Source organism: Dendrobates tinctorius, unplaced genomic scaffold (assembly GCF_039654945.1).
Source record: "Dendrobates tinctorius isolate UK_male_01 unplaced genomic scaffold, ASM3965494v1 ptg000129l, whole genome shotgun sequence".
In the NCBI taxonomy this organism is placed as follows: Eukaryota; Metazoa; Chordata; class Amphibia; order Anura; family Dendrobatidae; genus Dendrobates; species Dendrobates tinctorius.
The window spans coordinates 30046174-30069480 of record NW_027361797.1 but is presented as its reverse complement, the minus strand read 5'-3'; the positions used below and the strand labels follow the sequence as shown (position 1 = coordinate 30069480).

The window sequence follows — 23307 nt, the reverse complement described above, 5'->3', positions numbered from 1 at the left end:
GCGTTATGGCTTAAGGGCTGTCCGGGTGACCTTCAGTCCAAGGCCAAATTGTGCTCTCTCCCCTGCGATGGTCGATTCCTGTTCGGCAAGAACTTGGACGATATTCTGGAGAAAGCAGGCGATAAGAAAAAAGGCTTCCCCAGATTCCCTATGGATCAGAGGAGACAGCCCTTTCGGAGGGGGAGATTCAATAGAGGGCGTCCTCCCGCTGACAGGAGAAGATGGGAGGATAAAAGAAAGAAAGAATATCAGGGTTTATGTTTGGTGGAGGCACCTCCACCTCAAAAAAGTCACCACAATGACGCCGGTATTCCAGTAGGAGGGAGATTGGCACTCTTTTTCCAGGCCTGGGAAAAGATCTCCTCCAATACCTGGATTCTGAGCATCCTAAAAGAAGGCCTGAAAATCCCCTTTATTCGTCAGCCAAAACCCGTGGTCGTCATCACACCTATCAGGAAGATGACCGAAGAACAACTGGCCTTAGAAACAGAAATCCTGAGCCTGATAGACAAGCGGGTACTGTCCGAGGTGCCACGCTTACAGGAAGGAAAGGGGTTTTATTCACCCCTTTTTCTAATAAAAAAACCGGATCAGTCGTTCAGGACAATCATAAATCTCAGACGCCTCAATCTTTGGATAAGGAACCCGACCTTCAAGATGGAATCAGTGACTACGGCAGTGAAGCTGCTACATCAAGATTGCTTCATGGCCGTAGTCGATTTAAAGGATGCGTATTATCACATCCCTATCCATCCAGATTACCAGAAATACCTGAGGGTAGCGCTTTATATTCAGGGCACACTAAGGCACTTTCAGTTCAGGGCTCTTCCGTTTGGCATATCCATAGCCCCGAGGGTCTTCACCAAGGTCATAGCGGAAGTGACAGCCTTTCTCCGGATTCACGATACGGTCATAATACCATACCTGGACGATTTTCTTATAGTGGGCAGTTCAGAGGACCACTGTACAGCACAGTTGACTCAGGTGATCAACACCTTGCAAGAATTAGGGTGGATAGTCAATTTCAAAAAATCAAAATTACAACCCCTAAAGAAACAGACCTTCCTAGGATTTATACTGGACTCAGAAAGGCAAGAGTGTCTGCTCCCAGAGTCCAAGATATAGAAGGTACAAAATCTGGCCTTGGCGGGCCGAAACCAACCATGTATGACATTAAGAAAAGCAATGTCCCTACTAGGTACCCTAACATCCTGTATTCCGGCGGTCAGGTGGGCTCAGTTTCACACCCGGCAACTCCAGGGGGAGATACTAAGAGCACAAAGATCGCTAAGAGGGCGTTTGGAAGGGAAGCTGGAGCTTTCCTCAAAAACCAGAGACTCTCTCAACTGGTGGTTGAACGGGACAAATCTGACCTTAGGAATACCATGGGACAGACAGGCGACAGATATAATTTTAACAGATGCAAGCTCCTCGGGGTGGGGGGCACACCTAAGGGGCCTCATAGGTCAGGGTTCCTGGACACCTCAAGAAAGGAAGGCATCCTCCAACCTGAGAGAACTGTGGGCAGTGGGCAAGGCCCTAAGCCACTTCATTCCGCTACTCCAGGGTCGAGACGTACGCATCATGTCAGACAACAAGGTAGCAGTGGCATACATCAACCACCAAGGTGGGACAAAATCACACTCCTTAATGGAAGCAGCAACAGACATTCTGAGCAGTGCAGAGGAACACCTACACTCCGTGACAGCCCTACACATAAAAGGGGCAGAAAACATAGAGGCAGATTTCCTGAGTCGCAATACCCTGAGGCAAGGAGAATGGGCGCTAAACCGGTCCATTTTTCAAAAGATAATTCAGCTTTGGGGGGAACCGGTGATAGACCTCTTTGCAAACAAGCACAACAGGCAAACAGAAAGGTTCTGCTCTCTAAACCCGAGGGAAAATCCATGGGCAGTGGACTCGTTGCACATCCAGTGGAACTTCAGACTGGCTTACGCGTTCCCCCCAGTAGCTCTGATCCCAACTGTGGTAAGAAAAATCAGAAACGATCAAGCCAGGGTGATTCTAATAGCTCCATTCTGGCCAAAAAGGCCCTGGTTTGCTCTGCTACGGAAGATGTCCCTCTCCGATCCATGGGTTCTGCCAGAAATCCCGGACCTACTAGCTCAGGGTCCAATATTGCACGCTCAGGTCAAAGGATTCCATCTGACGGCGTGGAATTTGAAAGGTCGCTTTTAATGGATAGGGGGTTCTCCCCTGGGCTGGTGGCCACTCTGCTAAAAAGCAGGAAACCGGTGACTACTAACATCTACGGCAGAACATGGGATAAGTTCCTACAGTTCTTGGGTGAGCCGTTAGGAAAAGAACCCCCGATTAGGGCCATCCTAGAGTTCTTACAATCTGGGTTGCAGATGGGGTTAGCAGTAAACACACTTAAGGTTCAGGTGTCGGCACTAGGGGCGCTCTACAATTGCAAACTGGCATCAGATAGGTGGATAGCCAGATTTATTAAATCCTGCCATAGAGCTAAGCCTATTCCAATACCCAGAATAGCCCCCTGGGATTTAAACCTGGTGTTAGAAGCCCTTACAAAAGATCCGTATGAGCCATTACATCAGCTACCCCTAAAGTTCTTGACCCTAAAAACAATCCTGTTAGTAGCCCTCACATCAGCCCGCAGGATAAGCGACTTACAGGCTCTCTCAGTAAATCCTCCTTACACGCAAGTCTTTCAGGATAGGGTAGTTTTAAGAACAGACCCCAGTTATCTGCCCAAGGTAGTATCAGATTTCCATCGGGGTCAGGAAATTGTCCTTCCATCCTTTTGCGAAAATCCAAAAAATCTGGGGGAGGAAAAATTCCATAGTCTGGATGTTAAAAGGGCTCTCGTAGAATATATATCTGCCACTAGCCAGTGGAGGAGGTCACAGTCCCTATTCGTAGCTTTTCAGGGTGCCAGGAAAGGCTATGGGGTTTCAAAAGGGACTATTGCTAGATGGATTAGGGAAGCCATTAGTGTAGCCTATTCAGCTAGTGGTATCCCGATTCCTGACGGCATCAAGGCTCATTCCACCAGAGCCGTGGCGACCTCCTGGGCTGAAAAGGCAGAGGTATCAATTGAACAGATTTGTAAGGCCGCTACCTGGGCCTCACCTTCAACCTTCTTTAAGCACTATAGATTAAATCTATCCTCCTCTGCTGACTTAACCTTTGGTAGAAGGGTGCTGCAAGCGGTGGTCCCTCCCTAAGGTGTTTCGAAGTCTCCAAAAATCTCTCAGGTGGTGCTGTCATGGGTGAAGGGAAAACCACCATGGTTACTTACCGGTAGCCGGTTTTTCCGGAACCCATGACAGCACCCGTACATTCCCCCCCTTTTTCACTGTATGGGTGTGCACAATTAGTAGGGTGTTTTGAGTGTTGTGGTGTTGGATTAAACATGTAACTAACCGGGAAGTCCTCTCAATGCTCTGTAACCCAACTGAAGCGGGGGAGAGGTGCCGCCCCTTATGTCTCAGTAGGTTCCTGTCCTGGCGGGGCGGATCCCTCTCTCAGGTGGTGCTGTCATGGGTTCCGGAAAAACCGGCTACCGGTAAGTAACCATGGTGGTTTCTTTGTTACTTTGCCTTCCCAAAAAATGAAATAGAGTTCAGAAAGTTGTATACACCTAAAATTGTTAAAATAAAAACTGCAATTCATACAGCAAAAAACAAGCCCTCATACAACAGTATGAAAAACTTTAAACTAAAAACTTAAAAAAAAAAAAAAGTTAGAGCACTAGGAAGGCGAGAATGAAAAATCAAAAGCAAGGTAGGTCCACATAAACCTTAAGACAGCCCTGGTTAGGCCACCACTGTGATCTGTTATTGTTGACCATATTCTAAGGACAGGTCATAAATATATTCACGGACAACCCCCTTAATTAATAGCACAGATTCTCTGGGTGAGAAGGTTCTATTCCAACCTGTTCATTGTCTTTTTCATTATTGCCGTAGGTTCTAAGAATTGTCAAACAGAATCTAATCCGAAAAGAAGGCTATTGTATGTGATGCATAAACCTACACCCAATTCTGAACTTTCACTTTTAATCCACAAACCAACTGCTGCAAAACCTCTTTAATATTTTGGAGTTTTGTGTCAATCACAGCTTTAGGCTCAAAATTTATTGTCATTAAACTTTTCAGTGTCCTCCTACAAAATTTAGTAGATAGGGCACGTGCCCATGATCAGGATGAGTAGCGTTTTGGATGCAGAGTGTTTTCGCTACCTCCAAAACTCTGCCCTCTACATTCCATGCTTGTCTTTTAGAACTATGTGGATTTACCGCATGTAATGCAGTCTGTCCAGGGAAAGTATGCAGCGCTACAGAAACTAACATGCTGCAGTTCGGAAACCTGCACCCCAGGTCAGCTTACCCAAAGTTAAAAAGAAGAACAGTGGGCACGGGCTTTCTATAAATCCCATCCACTCTACTTGTAACCTAGAACGCAGTGTTTTGGAAGCGGCGAAGCTACACTGCATCCAAAACGCTACTATTCCTGATCGTGGCAGTGTAGCCTAAGAACAATGTTCTGTCTTATTTTTCTTGATAACTTATGTTCGGTAGGTTAGAAAGAGTTGACAGAAGAAATTATGAATGGAGAATCCAATTAAGAAGAAATATGGAATTTATGCTTATTTTTTATTTTATCGCAGACACAGAGTCCTCTTCTCTGACATATGTGGTGGATGTAAGCGGTTCTATGAGCGATGATCTAAATCAGCTAAAACTGGTGAATGGTTGGCTTCTTGACAGAGTTTCAGCACGATTTCCATGTGGTGTTCGCCATTATACGATGGTGGAGTTCAATGATCCAAGTAATATATTTTAATTGTTATTTTTTTGTCCTATATATTACTACAGGGAAATGAAAATCTGTAAATTACAATATGTCCCGACATACCGTGTAAGAAGTATTTACAGAGGAAGAGTCAAGATGTCATAACCATGAAATAATCCCTGACTTCTTTACAATCACGTGTGGGCTAAAATACTTACCAGTCTTGTCTACTATAGACCACCTATTATTTGCCGCATTACCCCCTAATCTGAGGATAGGGATTATGTATTCAGATTAAAAAATGCCATTTAAGGCTTCAATATGTAATAGCTTTAGGAACAAAATAGTTTCTATTCATTCACAAAAAGCAGTGATATTCATATTAAAGGCTTAAAAGGGGTATTTTCACTGGATTTTTTAAACTTAAACTGAGTACCTCCTCCACTTGTCACTGTTCCACTGATTCTGTAACAGTTTTTATTTTTCTTCTGTGCCCCTTTGTTGCAACGTTACGCCCCCAATAATCATGATGCAAATTTTCCATTCAACGAATAGGGTGTATGCCACAGAACTTCTCTGTGGTGGTGACGGCCATGTTGTGATTGGCCAGTGTCAAAGGAGAAGAAGCAAATGCCCACAAAAACGATCTGTGGTATATGCCCAGTAGTTGATGGGAAAATTTGCACCTTTAGATTCACGGGCATAAATTTGGAACTGAAGGGCACAGAAGAAAAAAAAACTATTCCAGAATCAGTGGAACAGCTGCAATGGGAGGAGGTACTCTGTTTAAATTTTAAAAATTCACGTGAATTGTCCTTTATAACTGTTTCTGTATTTCCAGTAGATACCTCATACCTCATGAGCACCCTTGCCTTCTTCAAGTCCCCCCCAAGGGAACCAGGGAACATAATGAGTCGGGGCTCTAAATGCAGGTACAAGTTCTCTGGTTTATATCCTACTGGCCCCTTCCCTTCAAAATTAAGCCTAAAGGGTTTTGAGGTGCAGATATGTATAAAGTTTAGGCAGAGACCAAGCGTGCAACTCCCAAGTGTAGTACAGAATGACAGCAACAGAGGTCACAGCACAGGTGATACAAATATCCCGTCGATCCCTCTCATAGGTGAGTGCAATTGTGCCTAATTCACACTCCAGTATTTTGTTAATTTTTGGCATCAGTGTTTCTAATACAACATCAGTAGAGAAACATACAGAGAAACAACGATTGAAAGATTTACAATTAATCTGTGTCTTGGGGCCATCCTGGTTTTTATTTACTAATTACTAATGAAATATTGTCCAAAAATATTGACGTGTGAATAGGGTCTAACTCCTTGCAGAACTGTTACAAATTATATTTCTTTCTTTTAGTGATTGGGCCAACTAGAGTTACCAATTCAAGAAAGGTGTTTGGATATTTCTTTAATAGTTTGTATGCAACTGGAGGTGGTGATTGTCCAGAATTGGCTATGGGAGGTCTTGAAATGGGCCTGAAAAGTTCACCTGACAACTCAGTAATCATGGTCCTAACTGATGCGTCTGCGAAAGATTACAACAATCAAACTTTAATGAATAACATATATTCACTTATATCATCAAAGAACTCCCAGGTAATAAAATTGATCTATCTCTTTATAGCTGTAATCCCCTGAGGAAGCCTGTAGAAACGAAACCTGTTCTATCTATCTTATTATCGCCCCAAGCCCCCTGAGAAAGCATATGGAGGCGAAACTTGTTAGTGGTTCTGTATTTATTTTACTTGGCTTGAAACCTGTGCATATCATAGACTACAGATACTTTGATTATGCTGTATCAAACCATTGACTGCAGCCATGGAATAGACAGGGTAACATAGCTTTAACAATGCATTTAGATTGATCAGCTAAGTGTGCAGGATCTAGGGATCATACTTTGTATAGAAACAACACAGGCTCATTATTGTAATTTTAATCAGTCTTTACCACTTTTTAAATAAATATAATAAAAGTCATGTTTTAATACATCACTTGATTAGGGTTTAGTTACCATCTGGCTAATTTAATAATAAGAATTTTCATCCCTAAAGGGTGTAAATACTTATGTCCCCAAAAAGTGAGAAAGGTAACCAAGGAGTGATACCTTTATTGGCTAACCAGAGAAATTATATTTGCAAGCTTTCAGGACTTAGGGGGCCCCTTCATCAGGCTCGATTACAAGTGAATTGCTGAGAAGAGACGGTCTGTTCTCAGTAGTTCACTTGTAATTGAGCCTGATGAAGCTCGCATGAGTCTCGCGTCTCAATACCCTGCACTCGGGACCGTGGGAGCGTAGCCTAAATGTTCCCAAGTGCGACATTACCCACATGCAGACAACATCTCTTTTCTGTTATCACCTGACACCTGTGGATGTGTGAATATTTGTGTCACATTGTGCAGTACATCCTGTTTTTTTTTTTTTTAACTTTTGTAACAACCACTGCCTTTCATTTCTAGGTTTTCTTTTTGATCACTGGTCTGTGCAGCAGCTTAGACGACCCACAATTTTTGATCTACAGAGATATTGCCTATAAGAGCTTTGGACACGTGTTTCAAATCAACCTTTCACAAATAAGCCAGGTAATTCAGGACACAGCCTTCATTAATATCTCTACAGAATGTAAATTATTATAATTAATTAGATTGTTTTTTTTTAATGCAGAAAGAGTGATTCTTGCCAGTCTCTAGAGGTTATATACTGTATACTTATCGATTCTATATTTATCTGTTCAAACTATTTTAAGCAAAGTTATAAGACTATGACTTTTTTGTGTGGCATTTTTGTTTGTATACTAGTTTTCGTGACGTGTGTGACGGGGCCCTAACCTTCACAGTGTGTTGACTATTTATAACCAGAAATTAAATATACATGAATATCAGAGATTGACTGATTTTAATATAAAGTATTCTGAAACATCACATTCATTTATAATTGCTCAATTAGAGTTGTGTAGCGTATGTAGTGAAAAAGAGATAATCCCTGGTGTATAGTCATTAAGCTCATTACATCATAGTGAATTAGAGAGTCCAGAACAAAGGAAAGAATAGTTTGTACGGTAATATAGCAAAACAGTCATTGTAATGACTCATTGGCAGCCAATTCTTCTTTGACATATAATGCTATAATTTACTAAAACAAATTCCTGCTTTCACAGGAACGCGCTCCCTTTCATCATGAGGTCACACACAGTGCACACTCTGAGCGCACTGTGAATATATACAGCTAAAGGCCTTTATGGAGTGTTTATGGATCATTTCACATTTAATGCTGATGGTTCTTGCCTTTGTGTTGTCTGTGTGTCATTCTGAACACAGCACTGTCCTCTCAGTCCTTATCTCACCTCTGTCTTAGTCGCTTCTCTTGTGGACATTGCAGTGTTATAAGCGTGTCGGCCATTCTTGTGCACTGTTGCGGGCTTCTCGCTCAGTTACCATGTAGCAGTCACTTCACTTTCTCTGTCTTGGCTAACAGGCATCAACAGTGGCGTAAGTAGAGGTCCTATGGGCTCCAGGACTAAATTTGGACCAGAGCCCCTCACCACCAGTAGCGTTGAAAGACTGTGCGTTAGCTCCCATAAAAAATAATAACTCAAGTACAATATTTAAATCTGACAGAAACACACGGCAATATGATAATTTTCTAAGTAATATGTCTAAATAATGCAGTGATAAAGTTACCAAATAGTAAATATTATCCCCATACTATTACTAAACAAAGTCCACTAGACCAAGGTCAACATACCGGTAATACAACCACACGGTGACCATATATTACCACCGAATACTGTCAGAAAAATACCACCATACTGATTAATAAAAATCACTCTACTAATACTAATGTTATGTCCATACAATACTGTATAGTTGAAGATATCAGTACATACAGTACAAGGAATTCCAGAGAGTCACCATAGCTGTCTCCAATTGAAGTCATACATTTTCTCTTTTCTTCTTCATTTGATAACTCAATGTTACATCTCTCCAAAATGTAACACCCATACATCCATGGCTAATGGCTGCTAAATCACCCTTTTCACTTTTCTCCCAATTCTACAATAATAGTCCTTCTGTTTTTCTCACAGTAAACATATCCCCTAAAATAACATACAATGCAGTAGTGATGTTCCCCTATGCCCCCCATATAATAGTAATGCTAATGTCCCCTTTATGCACAAAGACAGTAGAATTGCCCCGTCCATGGCACCCATACAATAATATTGTCCACCTGGTATGCCCCCATACAGGTGTAACATCACTCTTTATGACACCTATATAGTAGTATCATTCCCTTTTGTATCCCCAGTATTTAACAATGTCCCTCTATATGACCCCCATACATTAATTATGTCCTTCTTTGTGGTCTCCATACACTAACAATATCCACCTATATGGAATCCATACATTAATAATGTTCTCTTGTGTTGCCTACATAAATTATAGTGACCCCCCCATACAATAGTAGTGTCCCTGTATGTGTCCCCATGCATTGATAATGTCTACCTTTATGTCCCCCTATACAGGAATAATGGCCCTTATGTGCAACCATACACGAATATTGTCCCCCTGTGTGGCACTATACATTAATAATGTCCCACTATGTGACAATTTAGCTAATTTACATATTTGGTTGCCACCTATTTCACTCAAAAATATTCCCTATGATACAGACCAGGTTCAGGTGGTTTTATATAAGCTGGACTGACACCCTCAACTTATCCTAATTAAAATTCTTTACTATAAAGATAGGGACATTATCCTGAAAAAGGCAAGAGAAAAGAAAGATATCCAGCTTGGTGGTCAAAAGATTTCAGTCTTTCTGGATTTTTGTGTGGAAGTCCAGCATAAAGGTTCCTGAACATTAAATGAGGAATGAGGATGCTGGGTATGCAATACTCTATGATTTATCGCTCTAAACTGAGAGTGGTAGCGCTTAGTCCAAATTCATATCTTGAGTCTTCCAAGGATGCCTTGAGGTGACTGGACACCCACAAACATCAGATCCAGCAAAAGGAGAGGGCCTGAATCAAACACGGGTCATGGAGATGGAACTTGGCCTCAGATCATAATGGGACAAGGTGCTAACCGGGTTGTAACTCTGACCCCTCTAGGTGACTAGACATTTTAGGGCTTCGGATCGGTCTTTTTTGCCATCAATGGTAGAGTTCTGTCCTAGAGACAGTAGTACCTGAGTCCTACAATGAAAGTGTATACCAAATGGTTAGGTGTTATTTTATGAGAGAGAAAAAATCTTATATCTTTGAGTTCAGCTCATGAAAAATTGGGGCAAACGAGTTGCATTTATATTTTTGTTCAATATATAGTATATCATGTAATATGACAATGCTTCTTAGTTTTTACAAAGGCTGTTGACCCTGATGAATGGTTTAAATTAAACGTTTCATGATTAAAAAATAGAAACCTCAGTCCATCATTACTTTTAATATTATACTATATATGGTTTGGGAACCTACCTCGGCACCACCACAGTTGTGCACACGGTGTTTTTTTCCATCATTACTTTTAAGACATGAAGTTCAGTCAGTCTGGAAAATTGCGAGATCCTTGAAGGTATTCTCAAGTGCAGTCCCAAAAACAGTTATGATTAAACTGGCTCTCATGAGGAGTTACCAGCTTCAAAAGCACTAATTACTAGTTTTTCAAGTAGAAGACAGTTAAGGAACATACCGGTGATGTTTTTCTAAAACGACTTCTTCGGCGTACATCTGATAGTTTTTGCTGTGGTTTGGCTGCCATCATCCTTCTTTATTTTACTGTATGTATATACTAGTGAGCAGCTTCCAAACATTTGATGCCTGAAATAATGGTTCTGTCACTTCATTTTGACGCTTTACGACTTTCAAAGCCTGCAGGGGCACACTGCTCCCCAGCCTCATGGCTTCCTGCTCGCTGAGGGAGCCATGCGCTCCTGCTTGATTGACAGTTCAGACCGGTTTGCAGCTATCATGCTGATCTGTCCAAGGATGGAGAGTAGGGGCACTCATACATCCGTGCGCACCAAAGAACTTACTCCACCTACTGTATATATTATTCAATATCTGAGATAACCGATTGTTGAAATGTAATAACAATAAGAATTCACTTTCTGATTTTCCTCGTTTCCAGGTTTTTTATTATTTGGATTTTACCCTTTCAAGACCAGTGAATACGTCAACACGACTCCTCTCTGTAGAGTACAAAGGTGGAAATAATTCTGACCAATTCATTATTGCTTTGGTATTCAGTAAAGTCATAGTAACGACCGATGGAATACTCACCACAATATCCATAATTGATCAAGCTCGTGAGTACTACTTACAGATGATACATCCAGAATAACATATATACACAACACCAACAAATCAGCATTTATACATTTAAAGTCTAATCTTTAATAATAGTAGACCAAGGTCTGTTTTTTTTTCCAAGAAAGAAGGCACTCATAGAAATGGGTTTTGTCTGGTAGAACAGCTCAGCCTTGTTAAAATAAATGGGAATCTCTCAGTAGGATCAACCCGCCTAAGTTGTCTATATGGGCGTAGTACAAGTTATAGGAAGCTGAATAAAATAATAAAATTATGCCTTGATACAGGGTCATACTGGCCCATTGGAGAACCGGAGGATTCTCCGGTGGACCCAGGCACTGACACCTGCTGGCATACTGGCCTGCAGATGCCTATGGCCCACACTGCTCCAGGGGCCCCAGTCAGTGGCATGTCGCTAATAGCGGCACACTGGGCAACTATGGGATCCATGAGTCAGCGGAGCAGCAGATGAAGACAGGAGCCTGTCCCCACTGCTAAACAAAAATGAATATTCATGCTTCCCCATGCCCCCATGGGCGTGGAGAGGAGTGAATATTATTTCACTTTAATAGCGAGCAGTGTTAGCCGCAGGCTGAGGCTAATGCTGCCTGCTTGAGGTGGGTCACTGCAGGATAGCTTACCCAGAGTGGAGCTGCAGGGATCCGATGCGGCTTCCTTCCCGACGCCTCCTGTCTGACACAGCGCAGCTGGATGATGTCATCACTCAGTGCGCTGTTTCAGACAGAAAGCTGCCGGCGAAGAAGAGGCTGCCGGGATGTGCTGTGGGGAACCTGCGGAGAGGTAAGTGGTGTTGTGTGTCTGTCTACGTGCGTGTGTGTATGTGGTGCTGTGCTTTTTGTGCGAGTGTGAGAGAATGGTGCAGTGCTGTGATTGTGTGAGAGAGTGGTGCAGTGCTTTGTGTGTGTGTGTGAGAGAGAGTAGTGTGGTGCTGTGTGTGTATTGGAGATTGGCAGTTATGGGGGTGGGTGGGGTAGGGGGCAATGATGGAGGTGGTGAAAGGGGCAATGATGGAGGTGGTGGGGAAGGATGCAATGATTGGGGTGGTGGGGAGAGAGGCAATGATGGAGGTGGTGAAATGGGCAATGATGGGGTGTGGGGGAGAAGGAAAAGATGGTTGTGGTGTAAAGAACAATGATGGTAGTGGTGGAAAGGACAATAGTGGTGGGGAGGAGGCAATGATTGAGGTGGGTGGTGGAATGGGCAATGATGGGGTTGTGGGGGGAGAAAGCAATGATGGAGGTGGTCAAAAGGGCAATGATAGGGGTGGTGGGGGAGAAGGCAATGATGGAGGTGATGATGAGGACAATGATGTGGGTGGAGGGTGAGAACAATGATGGAGGTGTAGAGGTACTGCATTATACTTTGAGGGGGCTACATTATATTCTGTGGGGGGACTGCATTATTTTCTCAGGGGACTACAATATATTCTGGGGGGCTATATCATACTATATGAGGGGGCTACAGTATACTCTATGGAGGGCTGCATTATATTCTGTGGTGAGGATGCATTATTTTCTGGGTGGCTACATCATACTATATGAGGAGATTACAGTATACTCTATGGGGGTGCTGCATTATACATTATATTCTGTGGTGGGGCTGCATTATTTTCTCAGGGGACTACATTATATTCTGGGGGGCTACATCATACTATATGAGGGGGGCAGCATTATGCCCTATGAGGGGACTACAGTATACTCTATTGGGGGGCTGCATTATATTCTGTGATGGGGCTGCATTATACCCTATGAGGGTGCTACATTATATTCTATGGTGGGGACTGTATTATACCTTATGAGGGGGTTGCATTATATTTTGTGGGGTGCTGCATTATATTCTATGAGGTGGGCTACATTACATTCTATGAGAGGGGGCTACATTATTTTATGAGGGGGGCTGCATTATATTCTATGAGGGAGGCTACATTATATTCTGTGAGGGGGCTACATTATATTCTATGATGGGGCATCCCCATCCCCTGCTCCATAATTAAGACATGTACTACCTTATATTATACCTTGAAATTAGTGTGTCTTACCACACAATTGGTGGTCTTGTATTTATTTCTATGTAGCTACATAGTTGGCCCCAAGAATGATTTTCCCTGGTGGGCCCAAGGTGTCCGATGCTGCCTTGATATCTGTGATATCCATGTTTTTTATGAGCTTTTCCAGACTGTGGGACGGACATAGATCTCCCTGAGAATCTGCCCCCAGAGATTATTTTTAATAAAAAGGAGAATTACCAGTGTGAGACATGTAACTAACACAGAACAGGAGAAATTAACTTTGTTTTCTTACAAACACATTTGCTGCAGCTCTCACAGCTCTACTATATTGCAACACTGATTGTCTGTGAGATAGAAGCTGAAGCTGAGAGGAACCTGTGTCAGTTATAGTCACACACAGCTCTGCAGTGTGATCAGGAGAGTTGAGAGTGGCCATCACACTGGTAACTCCACCACCTTTTATTTAAAATAAGCTCTGGAGGCAGATTCTCAGGGAGATCTGTGCCCAGCCCGTAGATCTTAACAGCTCATTTACATATAAGAAAAATGTGGATTTCTTTTGAATAAGACATCAGATTTCAGATATCAAGGTATCATTTTATTCAGCTTCCTATGGCTTACTTGGCCATATAGACTGCTTTGGAGGGTTGACAGATTCCCTTTGAAGGGGCTGTCACTCTATGTGACTGCAGATTTGTGAATCCTCACAACGCGTATTGCATGCTTGAGGATTCTCAAGTTTCAGCTCTGGGCACAGTCGTTATATGACTACAAATATGCAACATGAATAGTCTTGGGCAGAATACAACCTGACTATTGCTTAATACACTCACATTGAATGCGCCGCAAACAGTTTAGTTGGATTCTGGCTGGGAGTATGCATGTTGCATATTTGCCGCCACGTGTAGATTTTCCAGATTTGAAAAAACAAAAATGGATTCAATTTGGAATGATAGGTACTGTAAATGTGCCATAAAACTTCCAGATCTAAGACTGTAGAATGCTTAAATGTGACCTTATGTACATCTTGGCCAGGATTTCCATGATTTAAAAGCGTATTCCTATCTCTTTTGAGGCAGTTCCGTGCTTTGCTATTTTTGTAACTTCCATAGACGTGAATGGAGAGAGCTGTGCCAAAATACTTGGCCCATTGTCGAGGTTGATATGGATCTGCCACCAGGACCTCCGTTTATTAGCCATTTATAGCATATCCTGTGGATGGCAATACTCCTTTGAAGGGATTGTCCAGTACTCAATTTTTTTAAATGCTGCATTCTCCAATGTAAAATAAAAATAGCAGATACTCCCCTCCTGCACCAGCGCCATTCAAGTGATATCAGCGCCGACGTTCATGTGACATTGTTATGTCATGAGCAGTTGCTAATGGGCTGCTATGTTCACACCTCTCCCAGACGTCCAAGGTTCATTTAAGGCTGAGTGCAGACGTACTTTTTGGCACTGCGTATTTTTCCGCGCAGAATGGAAGAAATCCGCAGGTCAAATGACCTGCATTTTTCCTGCGGATTTCTTACATTTTTCATGCGGTTTTCCATCCATTGGTAACAGGGGAGATGGAAAACCGCACAAAAGAAGTAACATGCTGCGGATTTTGTACCGCAGGAAAACTGCGCGGAAAAATCCGCAGCGTCTGCACAGCGTTTTTTTTTTTTTACATTGATTTTAAGGCTACTGTACATCACAATGCAGAAATGCAACGTTTCTGCGCGGTAAAATCCGCTGCAGAACCGCTGCAAATCTGCATCGTGTGCACAGGGCCTTAAGGCATAACAATGTCACACGACCCTCGGGGCTAACGACACGGGACTCGCTGGAACAGGAGGGGAGTACCTGTTATTTTTCTTCTTTTATATTGGGGACTGTAATATTAAAGAAGCGGTTGTCCAAGTAGTCATCAACCGCTTTAAGGATTTTTTTTCTTAGCACAGACCATCAATAGTGAAGAAACTGGATCTGACTTTGGTGGGATCAGTGGAACAAAGAAGCTGCAGCGCCCCTGCTAATTCATTGATTATACACCACTGCTGATTTATTTCACTGATTACCACGAGTTCCAGAGAAACATGAGATTGGGGACACATGAGATACACAAGCCATATCTTTGCAGCCACAAAAGTTTACTGATTTTTGGTACATTAGTTTGATATTTTATTTTTTAATGCATCTGCTATATTCTACTGTTCTCCCACCGATCTGTGGACGCCAGGAGGGTTTATTTACACCATCAAACGATTTTCTTAATCCCTTATTTCGAAAAAAATCTATAGTTTAATTTTTTTTAGTATAACCATTTTGCATTTCCAGATAGTTTTGTATCAATGGAAACAATTGTGTCTGAAACGTGGGGATCCGTGTACGTTATAAACAACCCAGGGAAAGGAACATGGACAATGAATTTAGATGGAAACGGACCGTATTCTGTGACTGTGGAAGGAGTAAAAGGTATGAACTTGGACCTCTTCTGACCTCATACCTTTATTATAACATTTATAATATCTTGCGTAAAAGTGTTGTCTCATTATACAAAAACTCCCCTTCCTATGATGATCACTTTAGAGCAGTGTTTCGCACATTCCGGTCCTCAAGGACCTCCACACATCCTGTCTTCTGGATTTCCTTAGCATTGCACAGGTGAGATAACCTGTAGCCATTTCTGACCTTGAAAATAATCCCATTACCTGTGCAATTTTGATGAAATACTGAAAACATAATGTGTTGGGGGCCGTGAGGACTGGAGATTGGGAAACGCTGCTCTAGAGACCCCGGCAAATAGCTGATTTGAAATGAATTGATGCAACACAAGTACTTAAAGAGGTTGTCCGGTGAAAATAAGTTATCACCTATCCACAGAGTAGGTGGTCACTTATTGATTGGTAATGGTCTGACCCTTGGAACCCATAATGATTGGCAGAATGCGGAACTTTTATCCCCGGTAGTCTAGAGCAGGGTTCCCCTGCTCCAGTCCTCAAGGCCCACCAACAGCTCATGTTTTCAGGATTTCCTTTGTATTGCACAGGTGATGCAATTATCACCTGAGCAATACTAAAGAAATCCTGAAAACATGATCTGTTGGTGGGCCTTGAGGACTGGAGTTGGGGAACCCTGGTCTAGAGCAGCAGTGCATATACTTGACCTCCATACATTTCATTCCTTATGGGGCTGCTGAGTACTGCACTCGGCTTTTACTAGCAGGCCCATAGAGAATGAAGGGCCCTTGTTCTAATTCATGACGAGCAGTGGCGTTCTGTATACCAGAAATCTCACTCTAATACTTGATTGGAATGAGAATTCTGGCATAGCGGACGGAGGTGAACACCACTCGTCAAACTTGTACCACTTCATGAATCTGGAGCATCTGACTACAGGAAGCCCCGTTATAAAGGCCGGCTTGAACAATTGAATGAATTGGGCCCTTGCATCTTTTTTTTTTTTTTTAGTTTTTTTTGGAAAGTAGAGGGGAAACTGGCCATGTGCTTACATAAATTTTTGTGGAGTTTTTGGAGCAGAAACTCTGCGGAAACTGAGCGTAAAATCCTCAAAATGTCAAAACCCCTGAAAAAAAAAATCTTGAGTTTCCACGTTTCTGAAAACTCAGCAAAAAGATTCCGTGCGCACATAACCACTGAAGGGCAGATCCAATCTTTTTGGGTGTCTTGAGTTTTTGAAGAGGATTTGGAGGGTTTTTCTACTCTGATTCTGCACCAAAAACTCAGCAAATTGACAAAAGCTCTGATATATCAAGACCAATCTTGATGAGGAGGTGTGCTGGAGTCAGATGCTCCTGATTCGTGAAGAGGTGTACGCCTCATCAATGTTGTATGAGTGCAGTCCCATCATTTTTTTTGATTGACCCATTGACTTCCATGGCCTTTTGTGATCTGATAATCAAATGGAACTCAGGCACACTGCATTTTTTCCCCTTGAATCTGACATGTGCACGGCCCCATAGAATATCATTTAACCAAGTTCAGTCTGACGGTTATCAGATCATACTTAGTCCGAAAATCCGGTCATGTGCACGGGTCATTTAAGATCCACTTAGATTCACTAGAAAAAAAGATCCATCAGAGCAGTTATAAATCCATTCTAAACACAAGAAGTGACACTATTGTGAAGAGCCCTAATGTCATTCAGCTGTTGAAGACCAACACACTTTCTTTTTTATTTTATTAAAGCACGTTTTATTTTTAAAGTTACGTATATACTCCTATATTTAAGGTCAAAGTATTCATAATATATATGGATAATTTTTTTTCTCTCTCTTCCTTTTCAGCAACAAACATTTCAGGTGAGTAACTATCATGTTCCCAGCATAAATTAGATATAATACACTTCACCATGATGGCGCCCACACAGGTTTACCATTCTTTAATGTGGTTTTTGCTTTGAGGTCTTCATTTTAAAAACACCATCTACGGGTAAAAGCGACACTTTCCGAATACTCATTTTTGGACTTTTGTAATAAAGCCAGCGCATTTGTGTAATAAAGCACTCCGACTTTGTGATGATTATGAAAATCTTCCCCTTTGTAGTTAACTTCTGAATGCTTATTTTCTGATTTAATCACAAGTCTAAAGACTGCATTCACGTTGAGCTTGTCTCTCTAGACCGCCATTCATTTGTTGTATACCTTCTCCTTTTCTATATTGAATATTTCATGTAGGGGACAAGACAAAAAAAGACTGTATACATTTTTTTCAATATGACTATTATGGCTCATTCAGGCATATGTTGTTTTTGTAGAAGTGCTATCCATGTTTTTCACGGATAGCACTCGTACTTATAATAGTCTATGGGGGTGTAACGGGGCGGCAGCCATGGGTGAGGTACTTGTATTCTATGCTGTGGCACGCTACAGGAAATTGGGGGTCCTGGCTGGATGCTGTGCCCTTGCAGACCACTTGATGTCGGTGACTTTGGCTGGCCAGGACCAGATGTTGTAAAGTTAAATGAGGGAGTCCACCAACGAAACATAAGCTGTCTATTACTGAACAATAACAAAGGGAGGAGTATGTATGGGGCAAATTGGGTGCAACACTTCATGGACATTTCTCTTAGAACATATGACATCTTCCTTCATACACCTTCCGTTCCTTCCTGAGCTTGCTTTTCTCTCTGTCCTTTAGTCTCTCTCTTTCTATCTTCACCACAACACTTCAGGAGCTTCCCTAGTCTTCTACAACAGAACTGCTAACCAGTAGGCGAGAGTCCTATTGTTCAACCCACGGTTCCATGTCCTTATGCCACTATGGCCATCACTTAGCATCTCTGCTTGTGGACACCTTGGAATTACCACCCAGGGCACTCTTGCTATTTTCATCCCGCTTTCCTTCTCAGCGCTGCTCCATCACTTGACTGTTTGATAACTCTGTATCGTCACGCTAGGCCTCCTGCTCCAGATCTTGTATCCAGAGAATCAATCGCTCCTTCTAACACTCGCTATCCGTTGCCTCGGACTCCACGTTGGGGACTCCCAATTCATGCAGCTCTACTGAGTTCTCAGACCAAAGGTCTGCTCTAGCTGCAAGCTAGGCCCTATCTGCCTTCCTGACAGAAAACGGTCTCTGTCCTTTCATTTTAGCCCCTTCCACCATAGGCTAGTCCCAACCATTAACACTAACTGTCCTTAGTAACTACCTGTTCCTGGGCAGAACACGTCTCTAATTAGTAATGGGTCGCCCTCCCAGGGCTGTGGGGTACTCAGTACCGGGCCCGATAAGCTTCAATGAGAGATGTCACGGTAGCTGGGACCCAGCCCGTGGCCCTGGGTGCCCATTGTAAAAGGGGAAACATTCAGTGTTCATATGTTGATTGAAGTTTATGAATGATTCGTGATGCCACCTGTGGTGTTCAGCAATGAAGATGTTAAGCCGACGCTGCAGACAGATCCTCTGGGACAGATGGTGCGGTGCAGCAAGGATGTTATAGCCCTCCACAGGCAGGGCTGTAGTCCCAGGGCAGTGAAGGTGGAGTGACACGTAGATGGTGCAGTGTCAGGCGCGGGGGGGACGTAGCAGTGCTGAGTAAGTTGACGCAGGAATAAGTGGAGGACACCAGGGCATGTAGTTCCAAAGCTTTACTCAGTCTGTTGTGGTACAAGGGCCCGCATCCATGCTGTGTCCTCCGGGTCAGGAGCTCAGCCAACTTCCAGGCAAGATGAAATCTTCCTTTCCAACACTCCGCCAACATGTGCCTTTTCTGAACGTCTCCCTCTTAGCGCCTAGAGTGAAGTACTCACAGTACTGAGTTACACTGGAGTTGCTCCTGTCAGATGTTCCTATGAACGCTACTTGTACGGCAGACAGCTGTAGCCTGCTTCGGGGACTCCTTACTACCTAGTCCCGGCTCACTCACGATGCTGTTGTGCCCCCAAGTCTGGTGAGGGAATAAAGTGGTCACAACTTCTATTCCTCCGGTGTCTGCTGCAGGACCATTAGTATCCATACAACCTCGGGGACCGGACCCCGGCCTTGCGCTGTGAACCGGGGAAGGGTTCTGCTCTAACCCTAGTCCTTAGTTCCTTTCTTCTCCTCACGTTCCATACAAATCCTTTCCTTCTTATGGAGAGAGTCAGGTTTTCTATCAATGTCCCTTTCCTGTGCCAGCGGACCCAGGTCACTGAGGTCGGCTGCAGCACTTCCTTCCCTCCATCCCACTCGGGATCTTCTCTCCTCCTCTGACTCCGTCAGACTGACTAAATCCTGAACTCTTCCCGCTCTTTTGGTGCAAACTAAACTCCACCCGCCTCCCAGCATGCTTTGTGTTCCAAGCAGGGAGCCACCAAAGGGTACTTTGCTACACTACTGTGTTGTGTGGGATGCAGGTGTTGGAGCGTAGTCAGGTGTCTCCACCTTACCTGGATGGTGGGGTACCACACCTCAGGAGGAGGTGCAGTACCTCTGTGGCGACTGGACCCTCAGGGGCGCCACAGTAATAACGCACATCACAAATACTCTAAATATCATTAGTTTTATAAAACCGAAGATTTTCATATATGGATGATCTATTCTTTATCGAAAAGTCTTGACCTTTCCACTTTCCTAAAGATTAGCAGCTATCATCCTAAAATATGCATTACAGTTTTAGAACTACCCCAGGAGAATATTAAGTTGCATGAATTACTTTTTGTTTTTTCTTAGCTACCATGAACTGCTCTGAATGTCACCCTAATGCAACATGTGAAGTGTTCTTGAAAAGCAAACAGTGGAAAGAGTGCCGTTGTAAGAAAGGGTTAATCGGCGATGGATTTCAGTGCTCCGACATTGACGAATGTGCCTATTCTTGGTCCAACAACTGCTCTAGTGTCTGTGTAAACACATACGGGTCCTACAGATGTGAATGTCCAAGTGGGTTAACCAAGAACTCTTTAGGTATCTGTGTGGACATTGACGAATGTTCTCACCGAAATCTCAGTTCTTGTCACCCACTTGCAAACTGTACAAACTATGTTGGCGGCTACAAGTGTTCGTGTCCATATGGCTACTACGGAAATGGCAAAGACTGTGAACTGAATGAATGCATGACCGGCGTTTGTAGTCAAGGAATGGCCTGTGCGAAGTCTAAAGGATATTTTAATTGTTTTGACCCTTGTACTAATTATACCACACTTGACCAACCTTGGAGAAGCATCGACAGTGGGTATGGTTATAACTGCGATACCGGCTTATCCGGTTGGTACAGGTTTATAGGCACTGGAGGCATTCGGATGCCAGAAACTTGTGTTCCAGAATATCAGTGCCATACAGAAGCCCCGATGTGGGTAAATGAATCCCATCCCTTAGAGGGAGAAGGCATTGTAAACCGTACCGCCTGTAGTCACTGGGGAGGTGACTGTTGTTATTGGTCAACTACGCTCCAAATCAAGGCATGCCCTGAAGGATACCATGTGTACAACATACCTGAAGTCCCATTCTGCACCATGGCTTATTGCACAGGTACAGTATCTTCATAGCGATGTACACCAATTTTTATTTTTTTATTTTCTTGAATCTTTTTTGATTTTTATGTTCCTGTATTTTAGACCCTTCTACTGTGAAAGGCGCTTGTCCCTGTACAAAAGATGAAAAATGCAGAATGATTGATGGGAAGTACACATGTGCCTGTAAATATGGACCTGAAGTTGACGGTATGTAAAACTGATTTATACGGTTTGCGTGAGCGTATAAAACAAATATTACATTTATATACATTATAGGGGTCGGCAACTTTATCTTTATTCTAACAAATGTGTAGGGACATGATTTTGTGGCGCTTACTATTAAATAAGTAGTAAGGCTCATTCACACATCCATTATTTGCCTACAAGTGTTTTCTATGTCGTTCACGGATAGCACGCAAACCTATAAGAGTGAATGGGGCCGTGATTTTTCATTTTGGGGAACGAATTATCTTTGCAGAATAGTAGAGACCGGTCCGATTTTGATTTTCGTGTTGGATTAAAAGAGGGAATGCACGTCTATAGGATTGTGAAAAAAGTCAGACTGCACTTGGATGCCACATGCAAGCTGTCTGTTTTTCACAGACTGATAGGAAAAGATAGTTTTGGTTTGTTTAGTTTTCATCCTAGTGATGAAACTCAGAGCAAAGTCTGATGGTAAAAACTGACACTGATCAAACTCTGATCACCGATGAAACTCAGACCGATTTTCTCATATGATAAAATCATTGACAACTGAATGAGCCCTTAGAGTTTCGCCTCTTGCTCTCGTTAGTACAACCTTCCTCGCGGACTGCACTGCCTCCTGTTCTTTAATGTGCAAATAGTTTATTCAGAAGGAAGTCGACTTGATCTCTGGCACCACCTATAGCAGTGTTTCTCAACTCCAGTCCTCAAGACCCACTAACAGGTCAAGTTTTCAGGATTTCCTTAGTATTGCACAGGTGATGGAATTAATGCTTGAGCAGGTGTTGAAATCACCTGTGCAATGCTAAGGATATCCTGAAAACTTGACCTGTTAGTGGGTCTTGAGGACTGGAGTTGAGAAACACTGACCTATAGGGTGCAGGAATCCTAAAAGCCAATATCCATGATTAAGACCATGTAGGTCGAAACATGTGGGATTTTCCTTTCATTGTGATTGCCCATATCTGCGGTTTTCAATATGATGATCAAATAAACGTCAAGTTTTAAGAATCTCATTTCCTGTGGTCGCTGGAGACAACTTTTCGCGCACATTTAAAGTCAATATCGACCATTTAACGAACCTTGCCACATGCCTCAGGATAAGACGTTAAACCAGGAGCTCCATTTGCAGACAGGTGTTTCGAGGTTTTGCCCCTCTTCAGTGCAAAGCAGGAGATTTTATCTGGCTAGGGGAGAGGCGTCTGACTGGCACTCTCCGCAAGGAGAAATGTTCCCACTTAGATTCCCAATGGAAGAAGGCTGATGGTCAGGGAAAATGCTACTCTACCAGATGTAATTTTGAGAACAGGAACTTTGTGCGCGAGGAAGGCAAATTGCTCCTCATCTCACCGAAGTGGTGGTGGCTATTTTAATCTCTGCCACAGAGTTCAGTGAAAGCTGTAACCATTATGACCTTATGTTACAAGTGATTGTGAGAGATCATTGCAGAATCTGTTGGTCTATGGTAAGGAAATAGTATGGTAAATATTTTTTTATAAATTCCCATTATTCCATATTTCTGTCTATAGATATTGATGACCTGGGCCTTGACCTAGTGTGTGGTACGCAGGAAATCACGGCTTCTTTTCACACGTGTCAGCTGAGAAGTCTTCACCTTAATGTGACCCATATCCACCTCCTGGATGGCAACTGTGTTGGCTTTACAGAGGGGAACAACACCGGAATTATTCTTACTTCTACTTCTCTGCAGGATGGAGCATGTGGGAACCGCGTGATCGTAAGTACGCTCATACAGTGTCTTTGCCAATCATAAAAAAAAAATATTTCCGCCAAAAGACAACTACATCCTTCTGATAAATTACTCACAAGCAGACATCAATTTTTTGGTGAAAAGGGCACTTTATAGGTAATTCTGCAGGGAAATTGTAGTTTGTACTAGTAGATGATCCCTATTCGGCACCAACAAGATAACTATGGCTAACGTTGTCATTGGGGTACTGTGACCAACAATATGGTGTATCGTAAAGGGGAAGGCACCATTGTGGCATGTTTTTTGGAGGCATCATGTTAGCTTGACTTGTGTGTG

At 42.8% G+C, this 23307-nt stretch overlaps 1 protein-coding gene across 2 annotated transcripts in view; it reads left to right on the top strand.

Annotated features, from left to right (window-relative positions):
* LOC141047690 (uromodulin-like) overlaps window positions 1–23307 on the top strand; it is a 42027-nt gene that overhangs the window by 7745 nt on the left and 10975 nt on the right. For both annotated transcript variants that reach the window (XR_012219886.1, XM_073542905.1), the window contains exons 3-11: window positions 4654–4815; window positions 6147–6385; window positions 7247–7369; window positions 10913–11090; window positions 15443–15580; window positions 17412–17426; window positions 20278–21072; window positions 21159–21263; window positions 22790–22998. Coding sequence is in view for 1 of the 2 variants with exons in the window: in XM_073542905.1 (XP_073399006.1) it covers window positions 4654–4815; window positions 6147–6385; window positions 7247–7369; window positions 10913–11090; window positions 15443–15580; window positions 17412–17426; window positions 20278–21072; window positions 21159–21263; window positions 22790–22998 (1964 nt within the window). In the remaining variant the exon portion in view is untranslated. The remainder of the gene's footprint in view (window positions 1–4653; window positions 4816–6146; window positions 6386–7246; window positions 7370–10912; window positions 11091–15442; window positions 15581–17411; window positions 17427–20277; window positions 21073–21158; window positions 21264–22789; window positions 22999–23307) is intronic.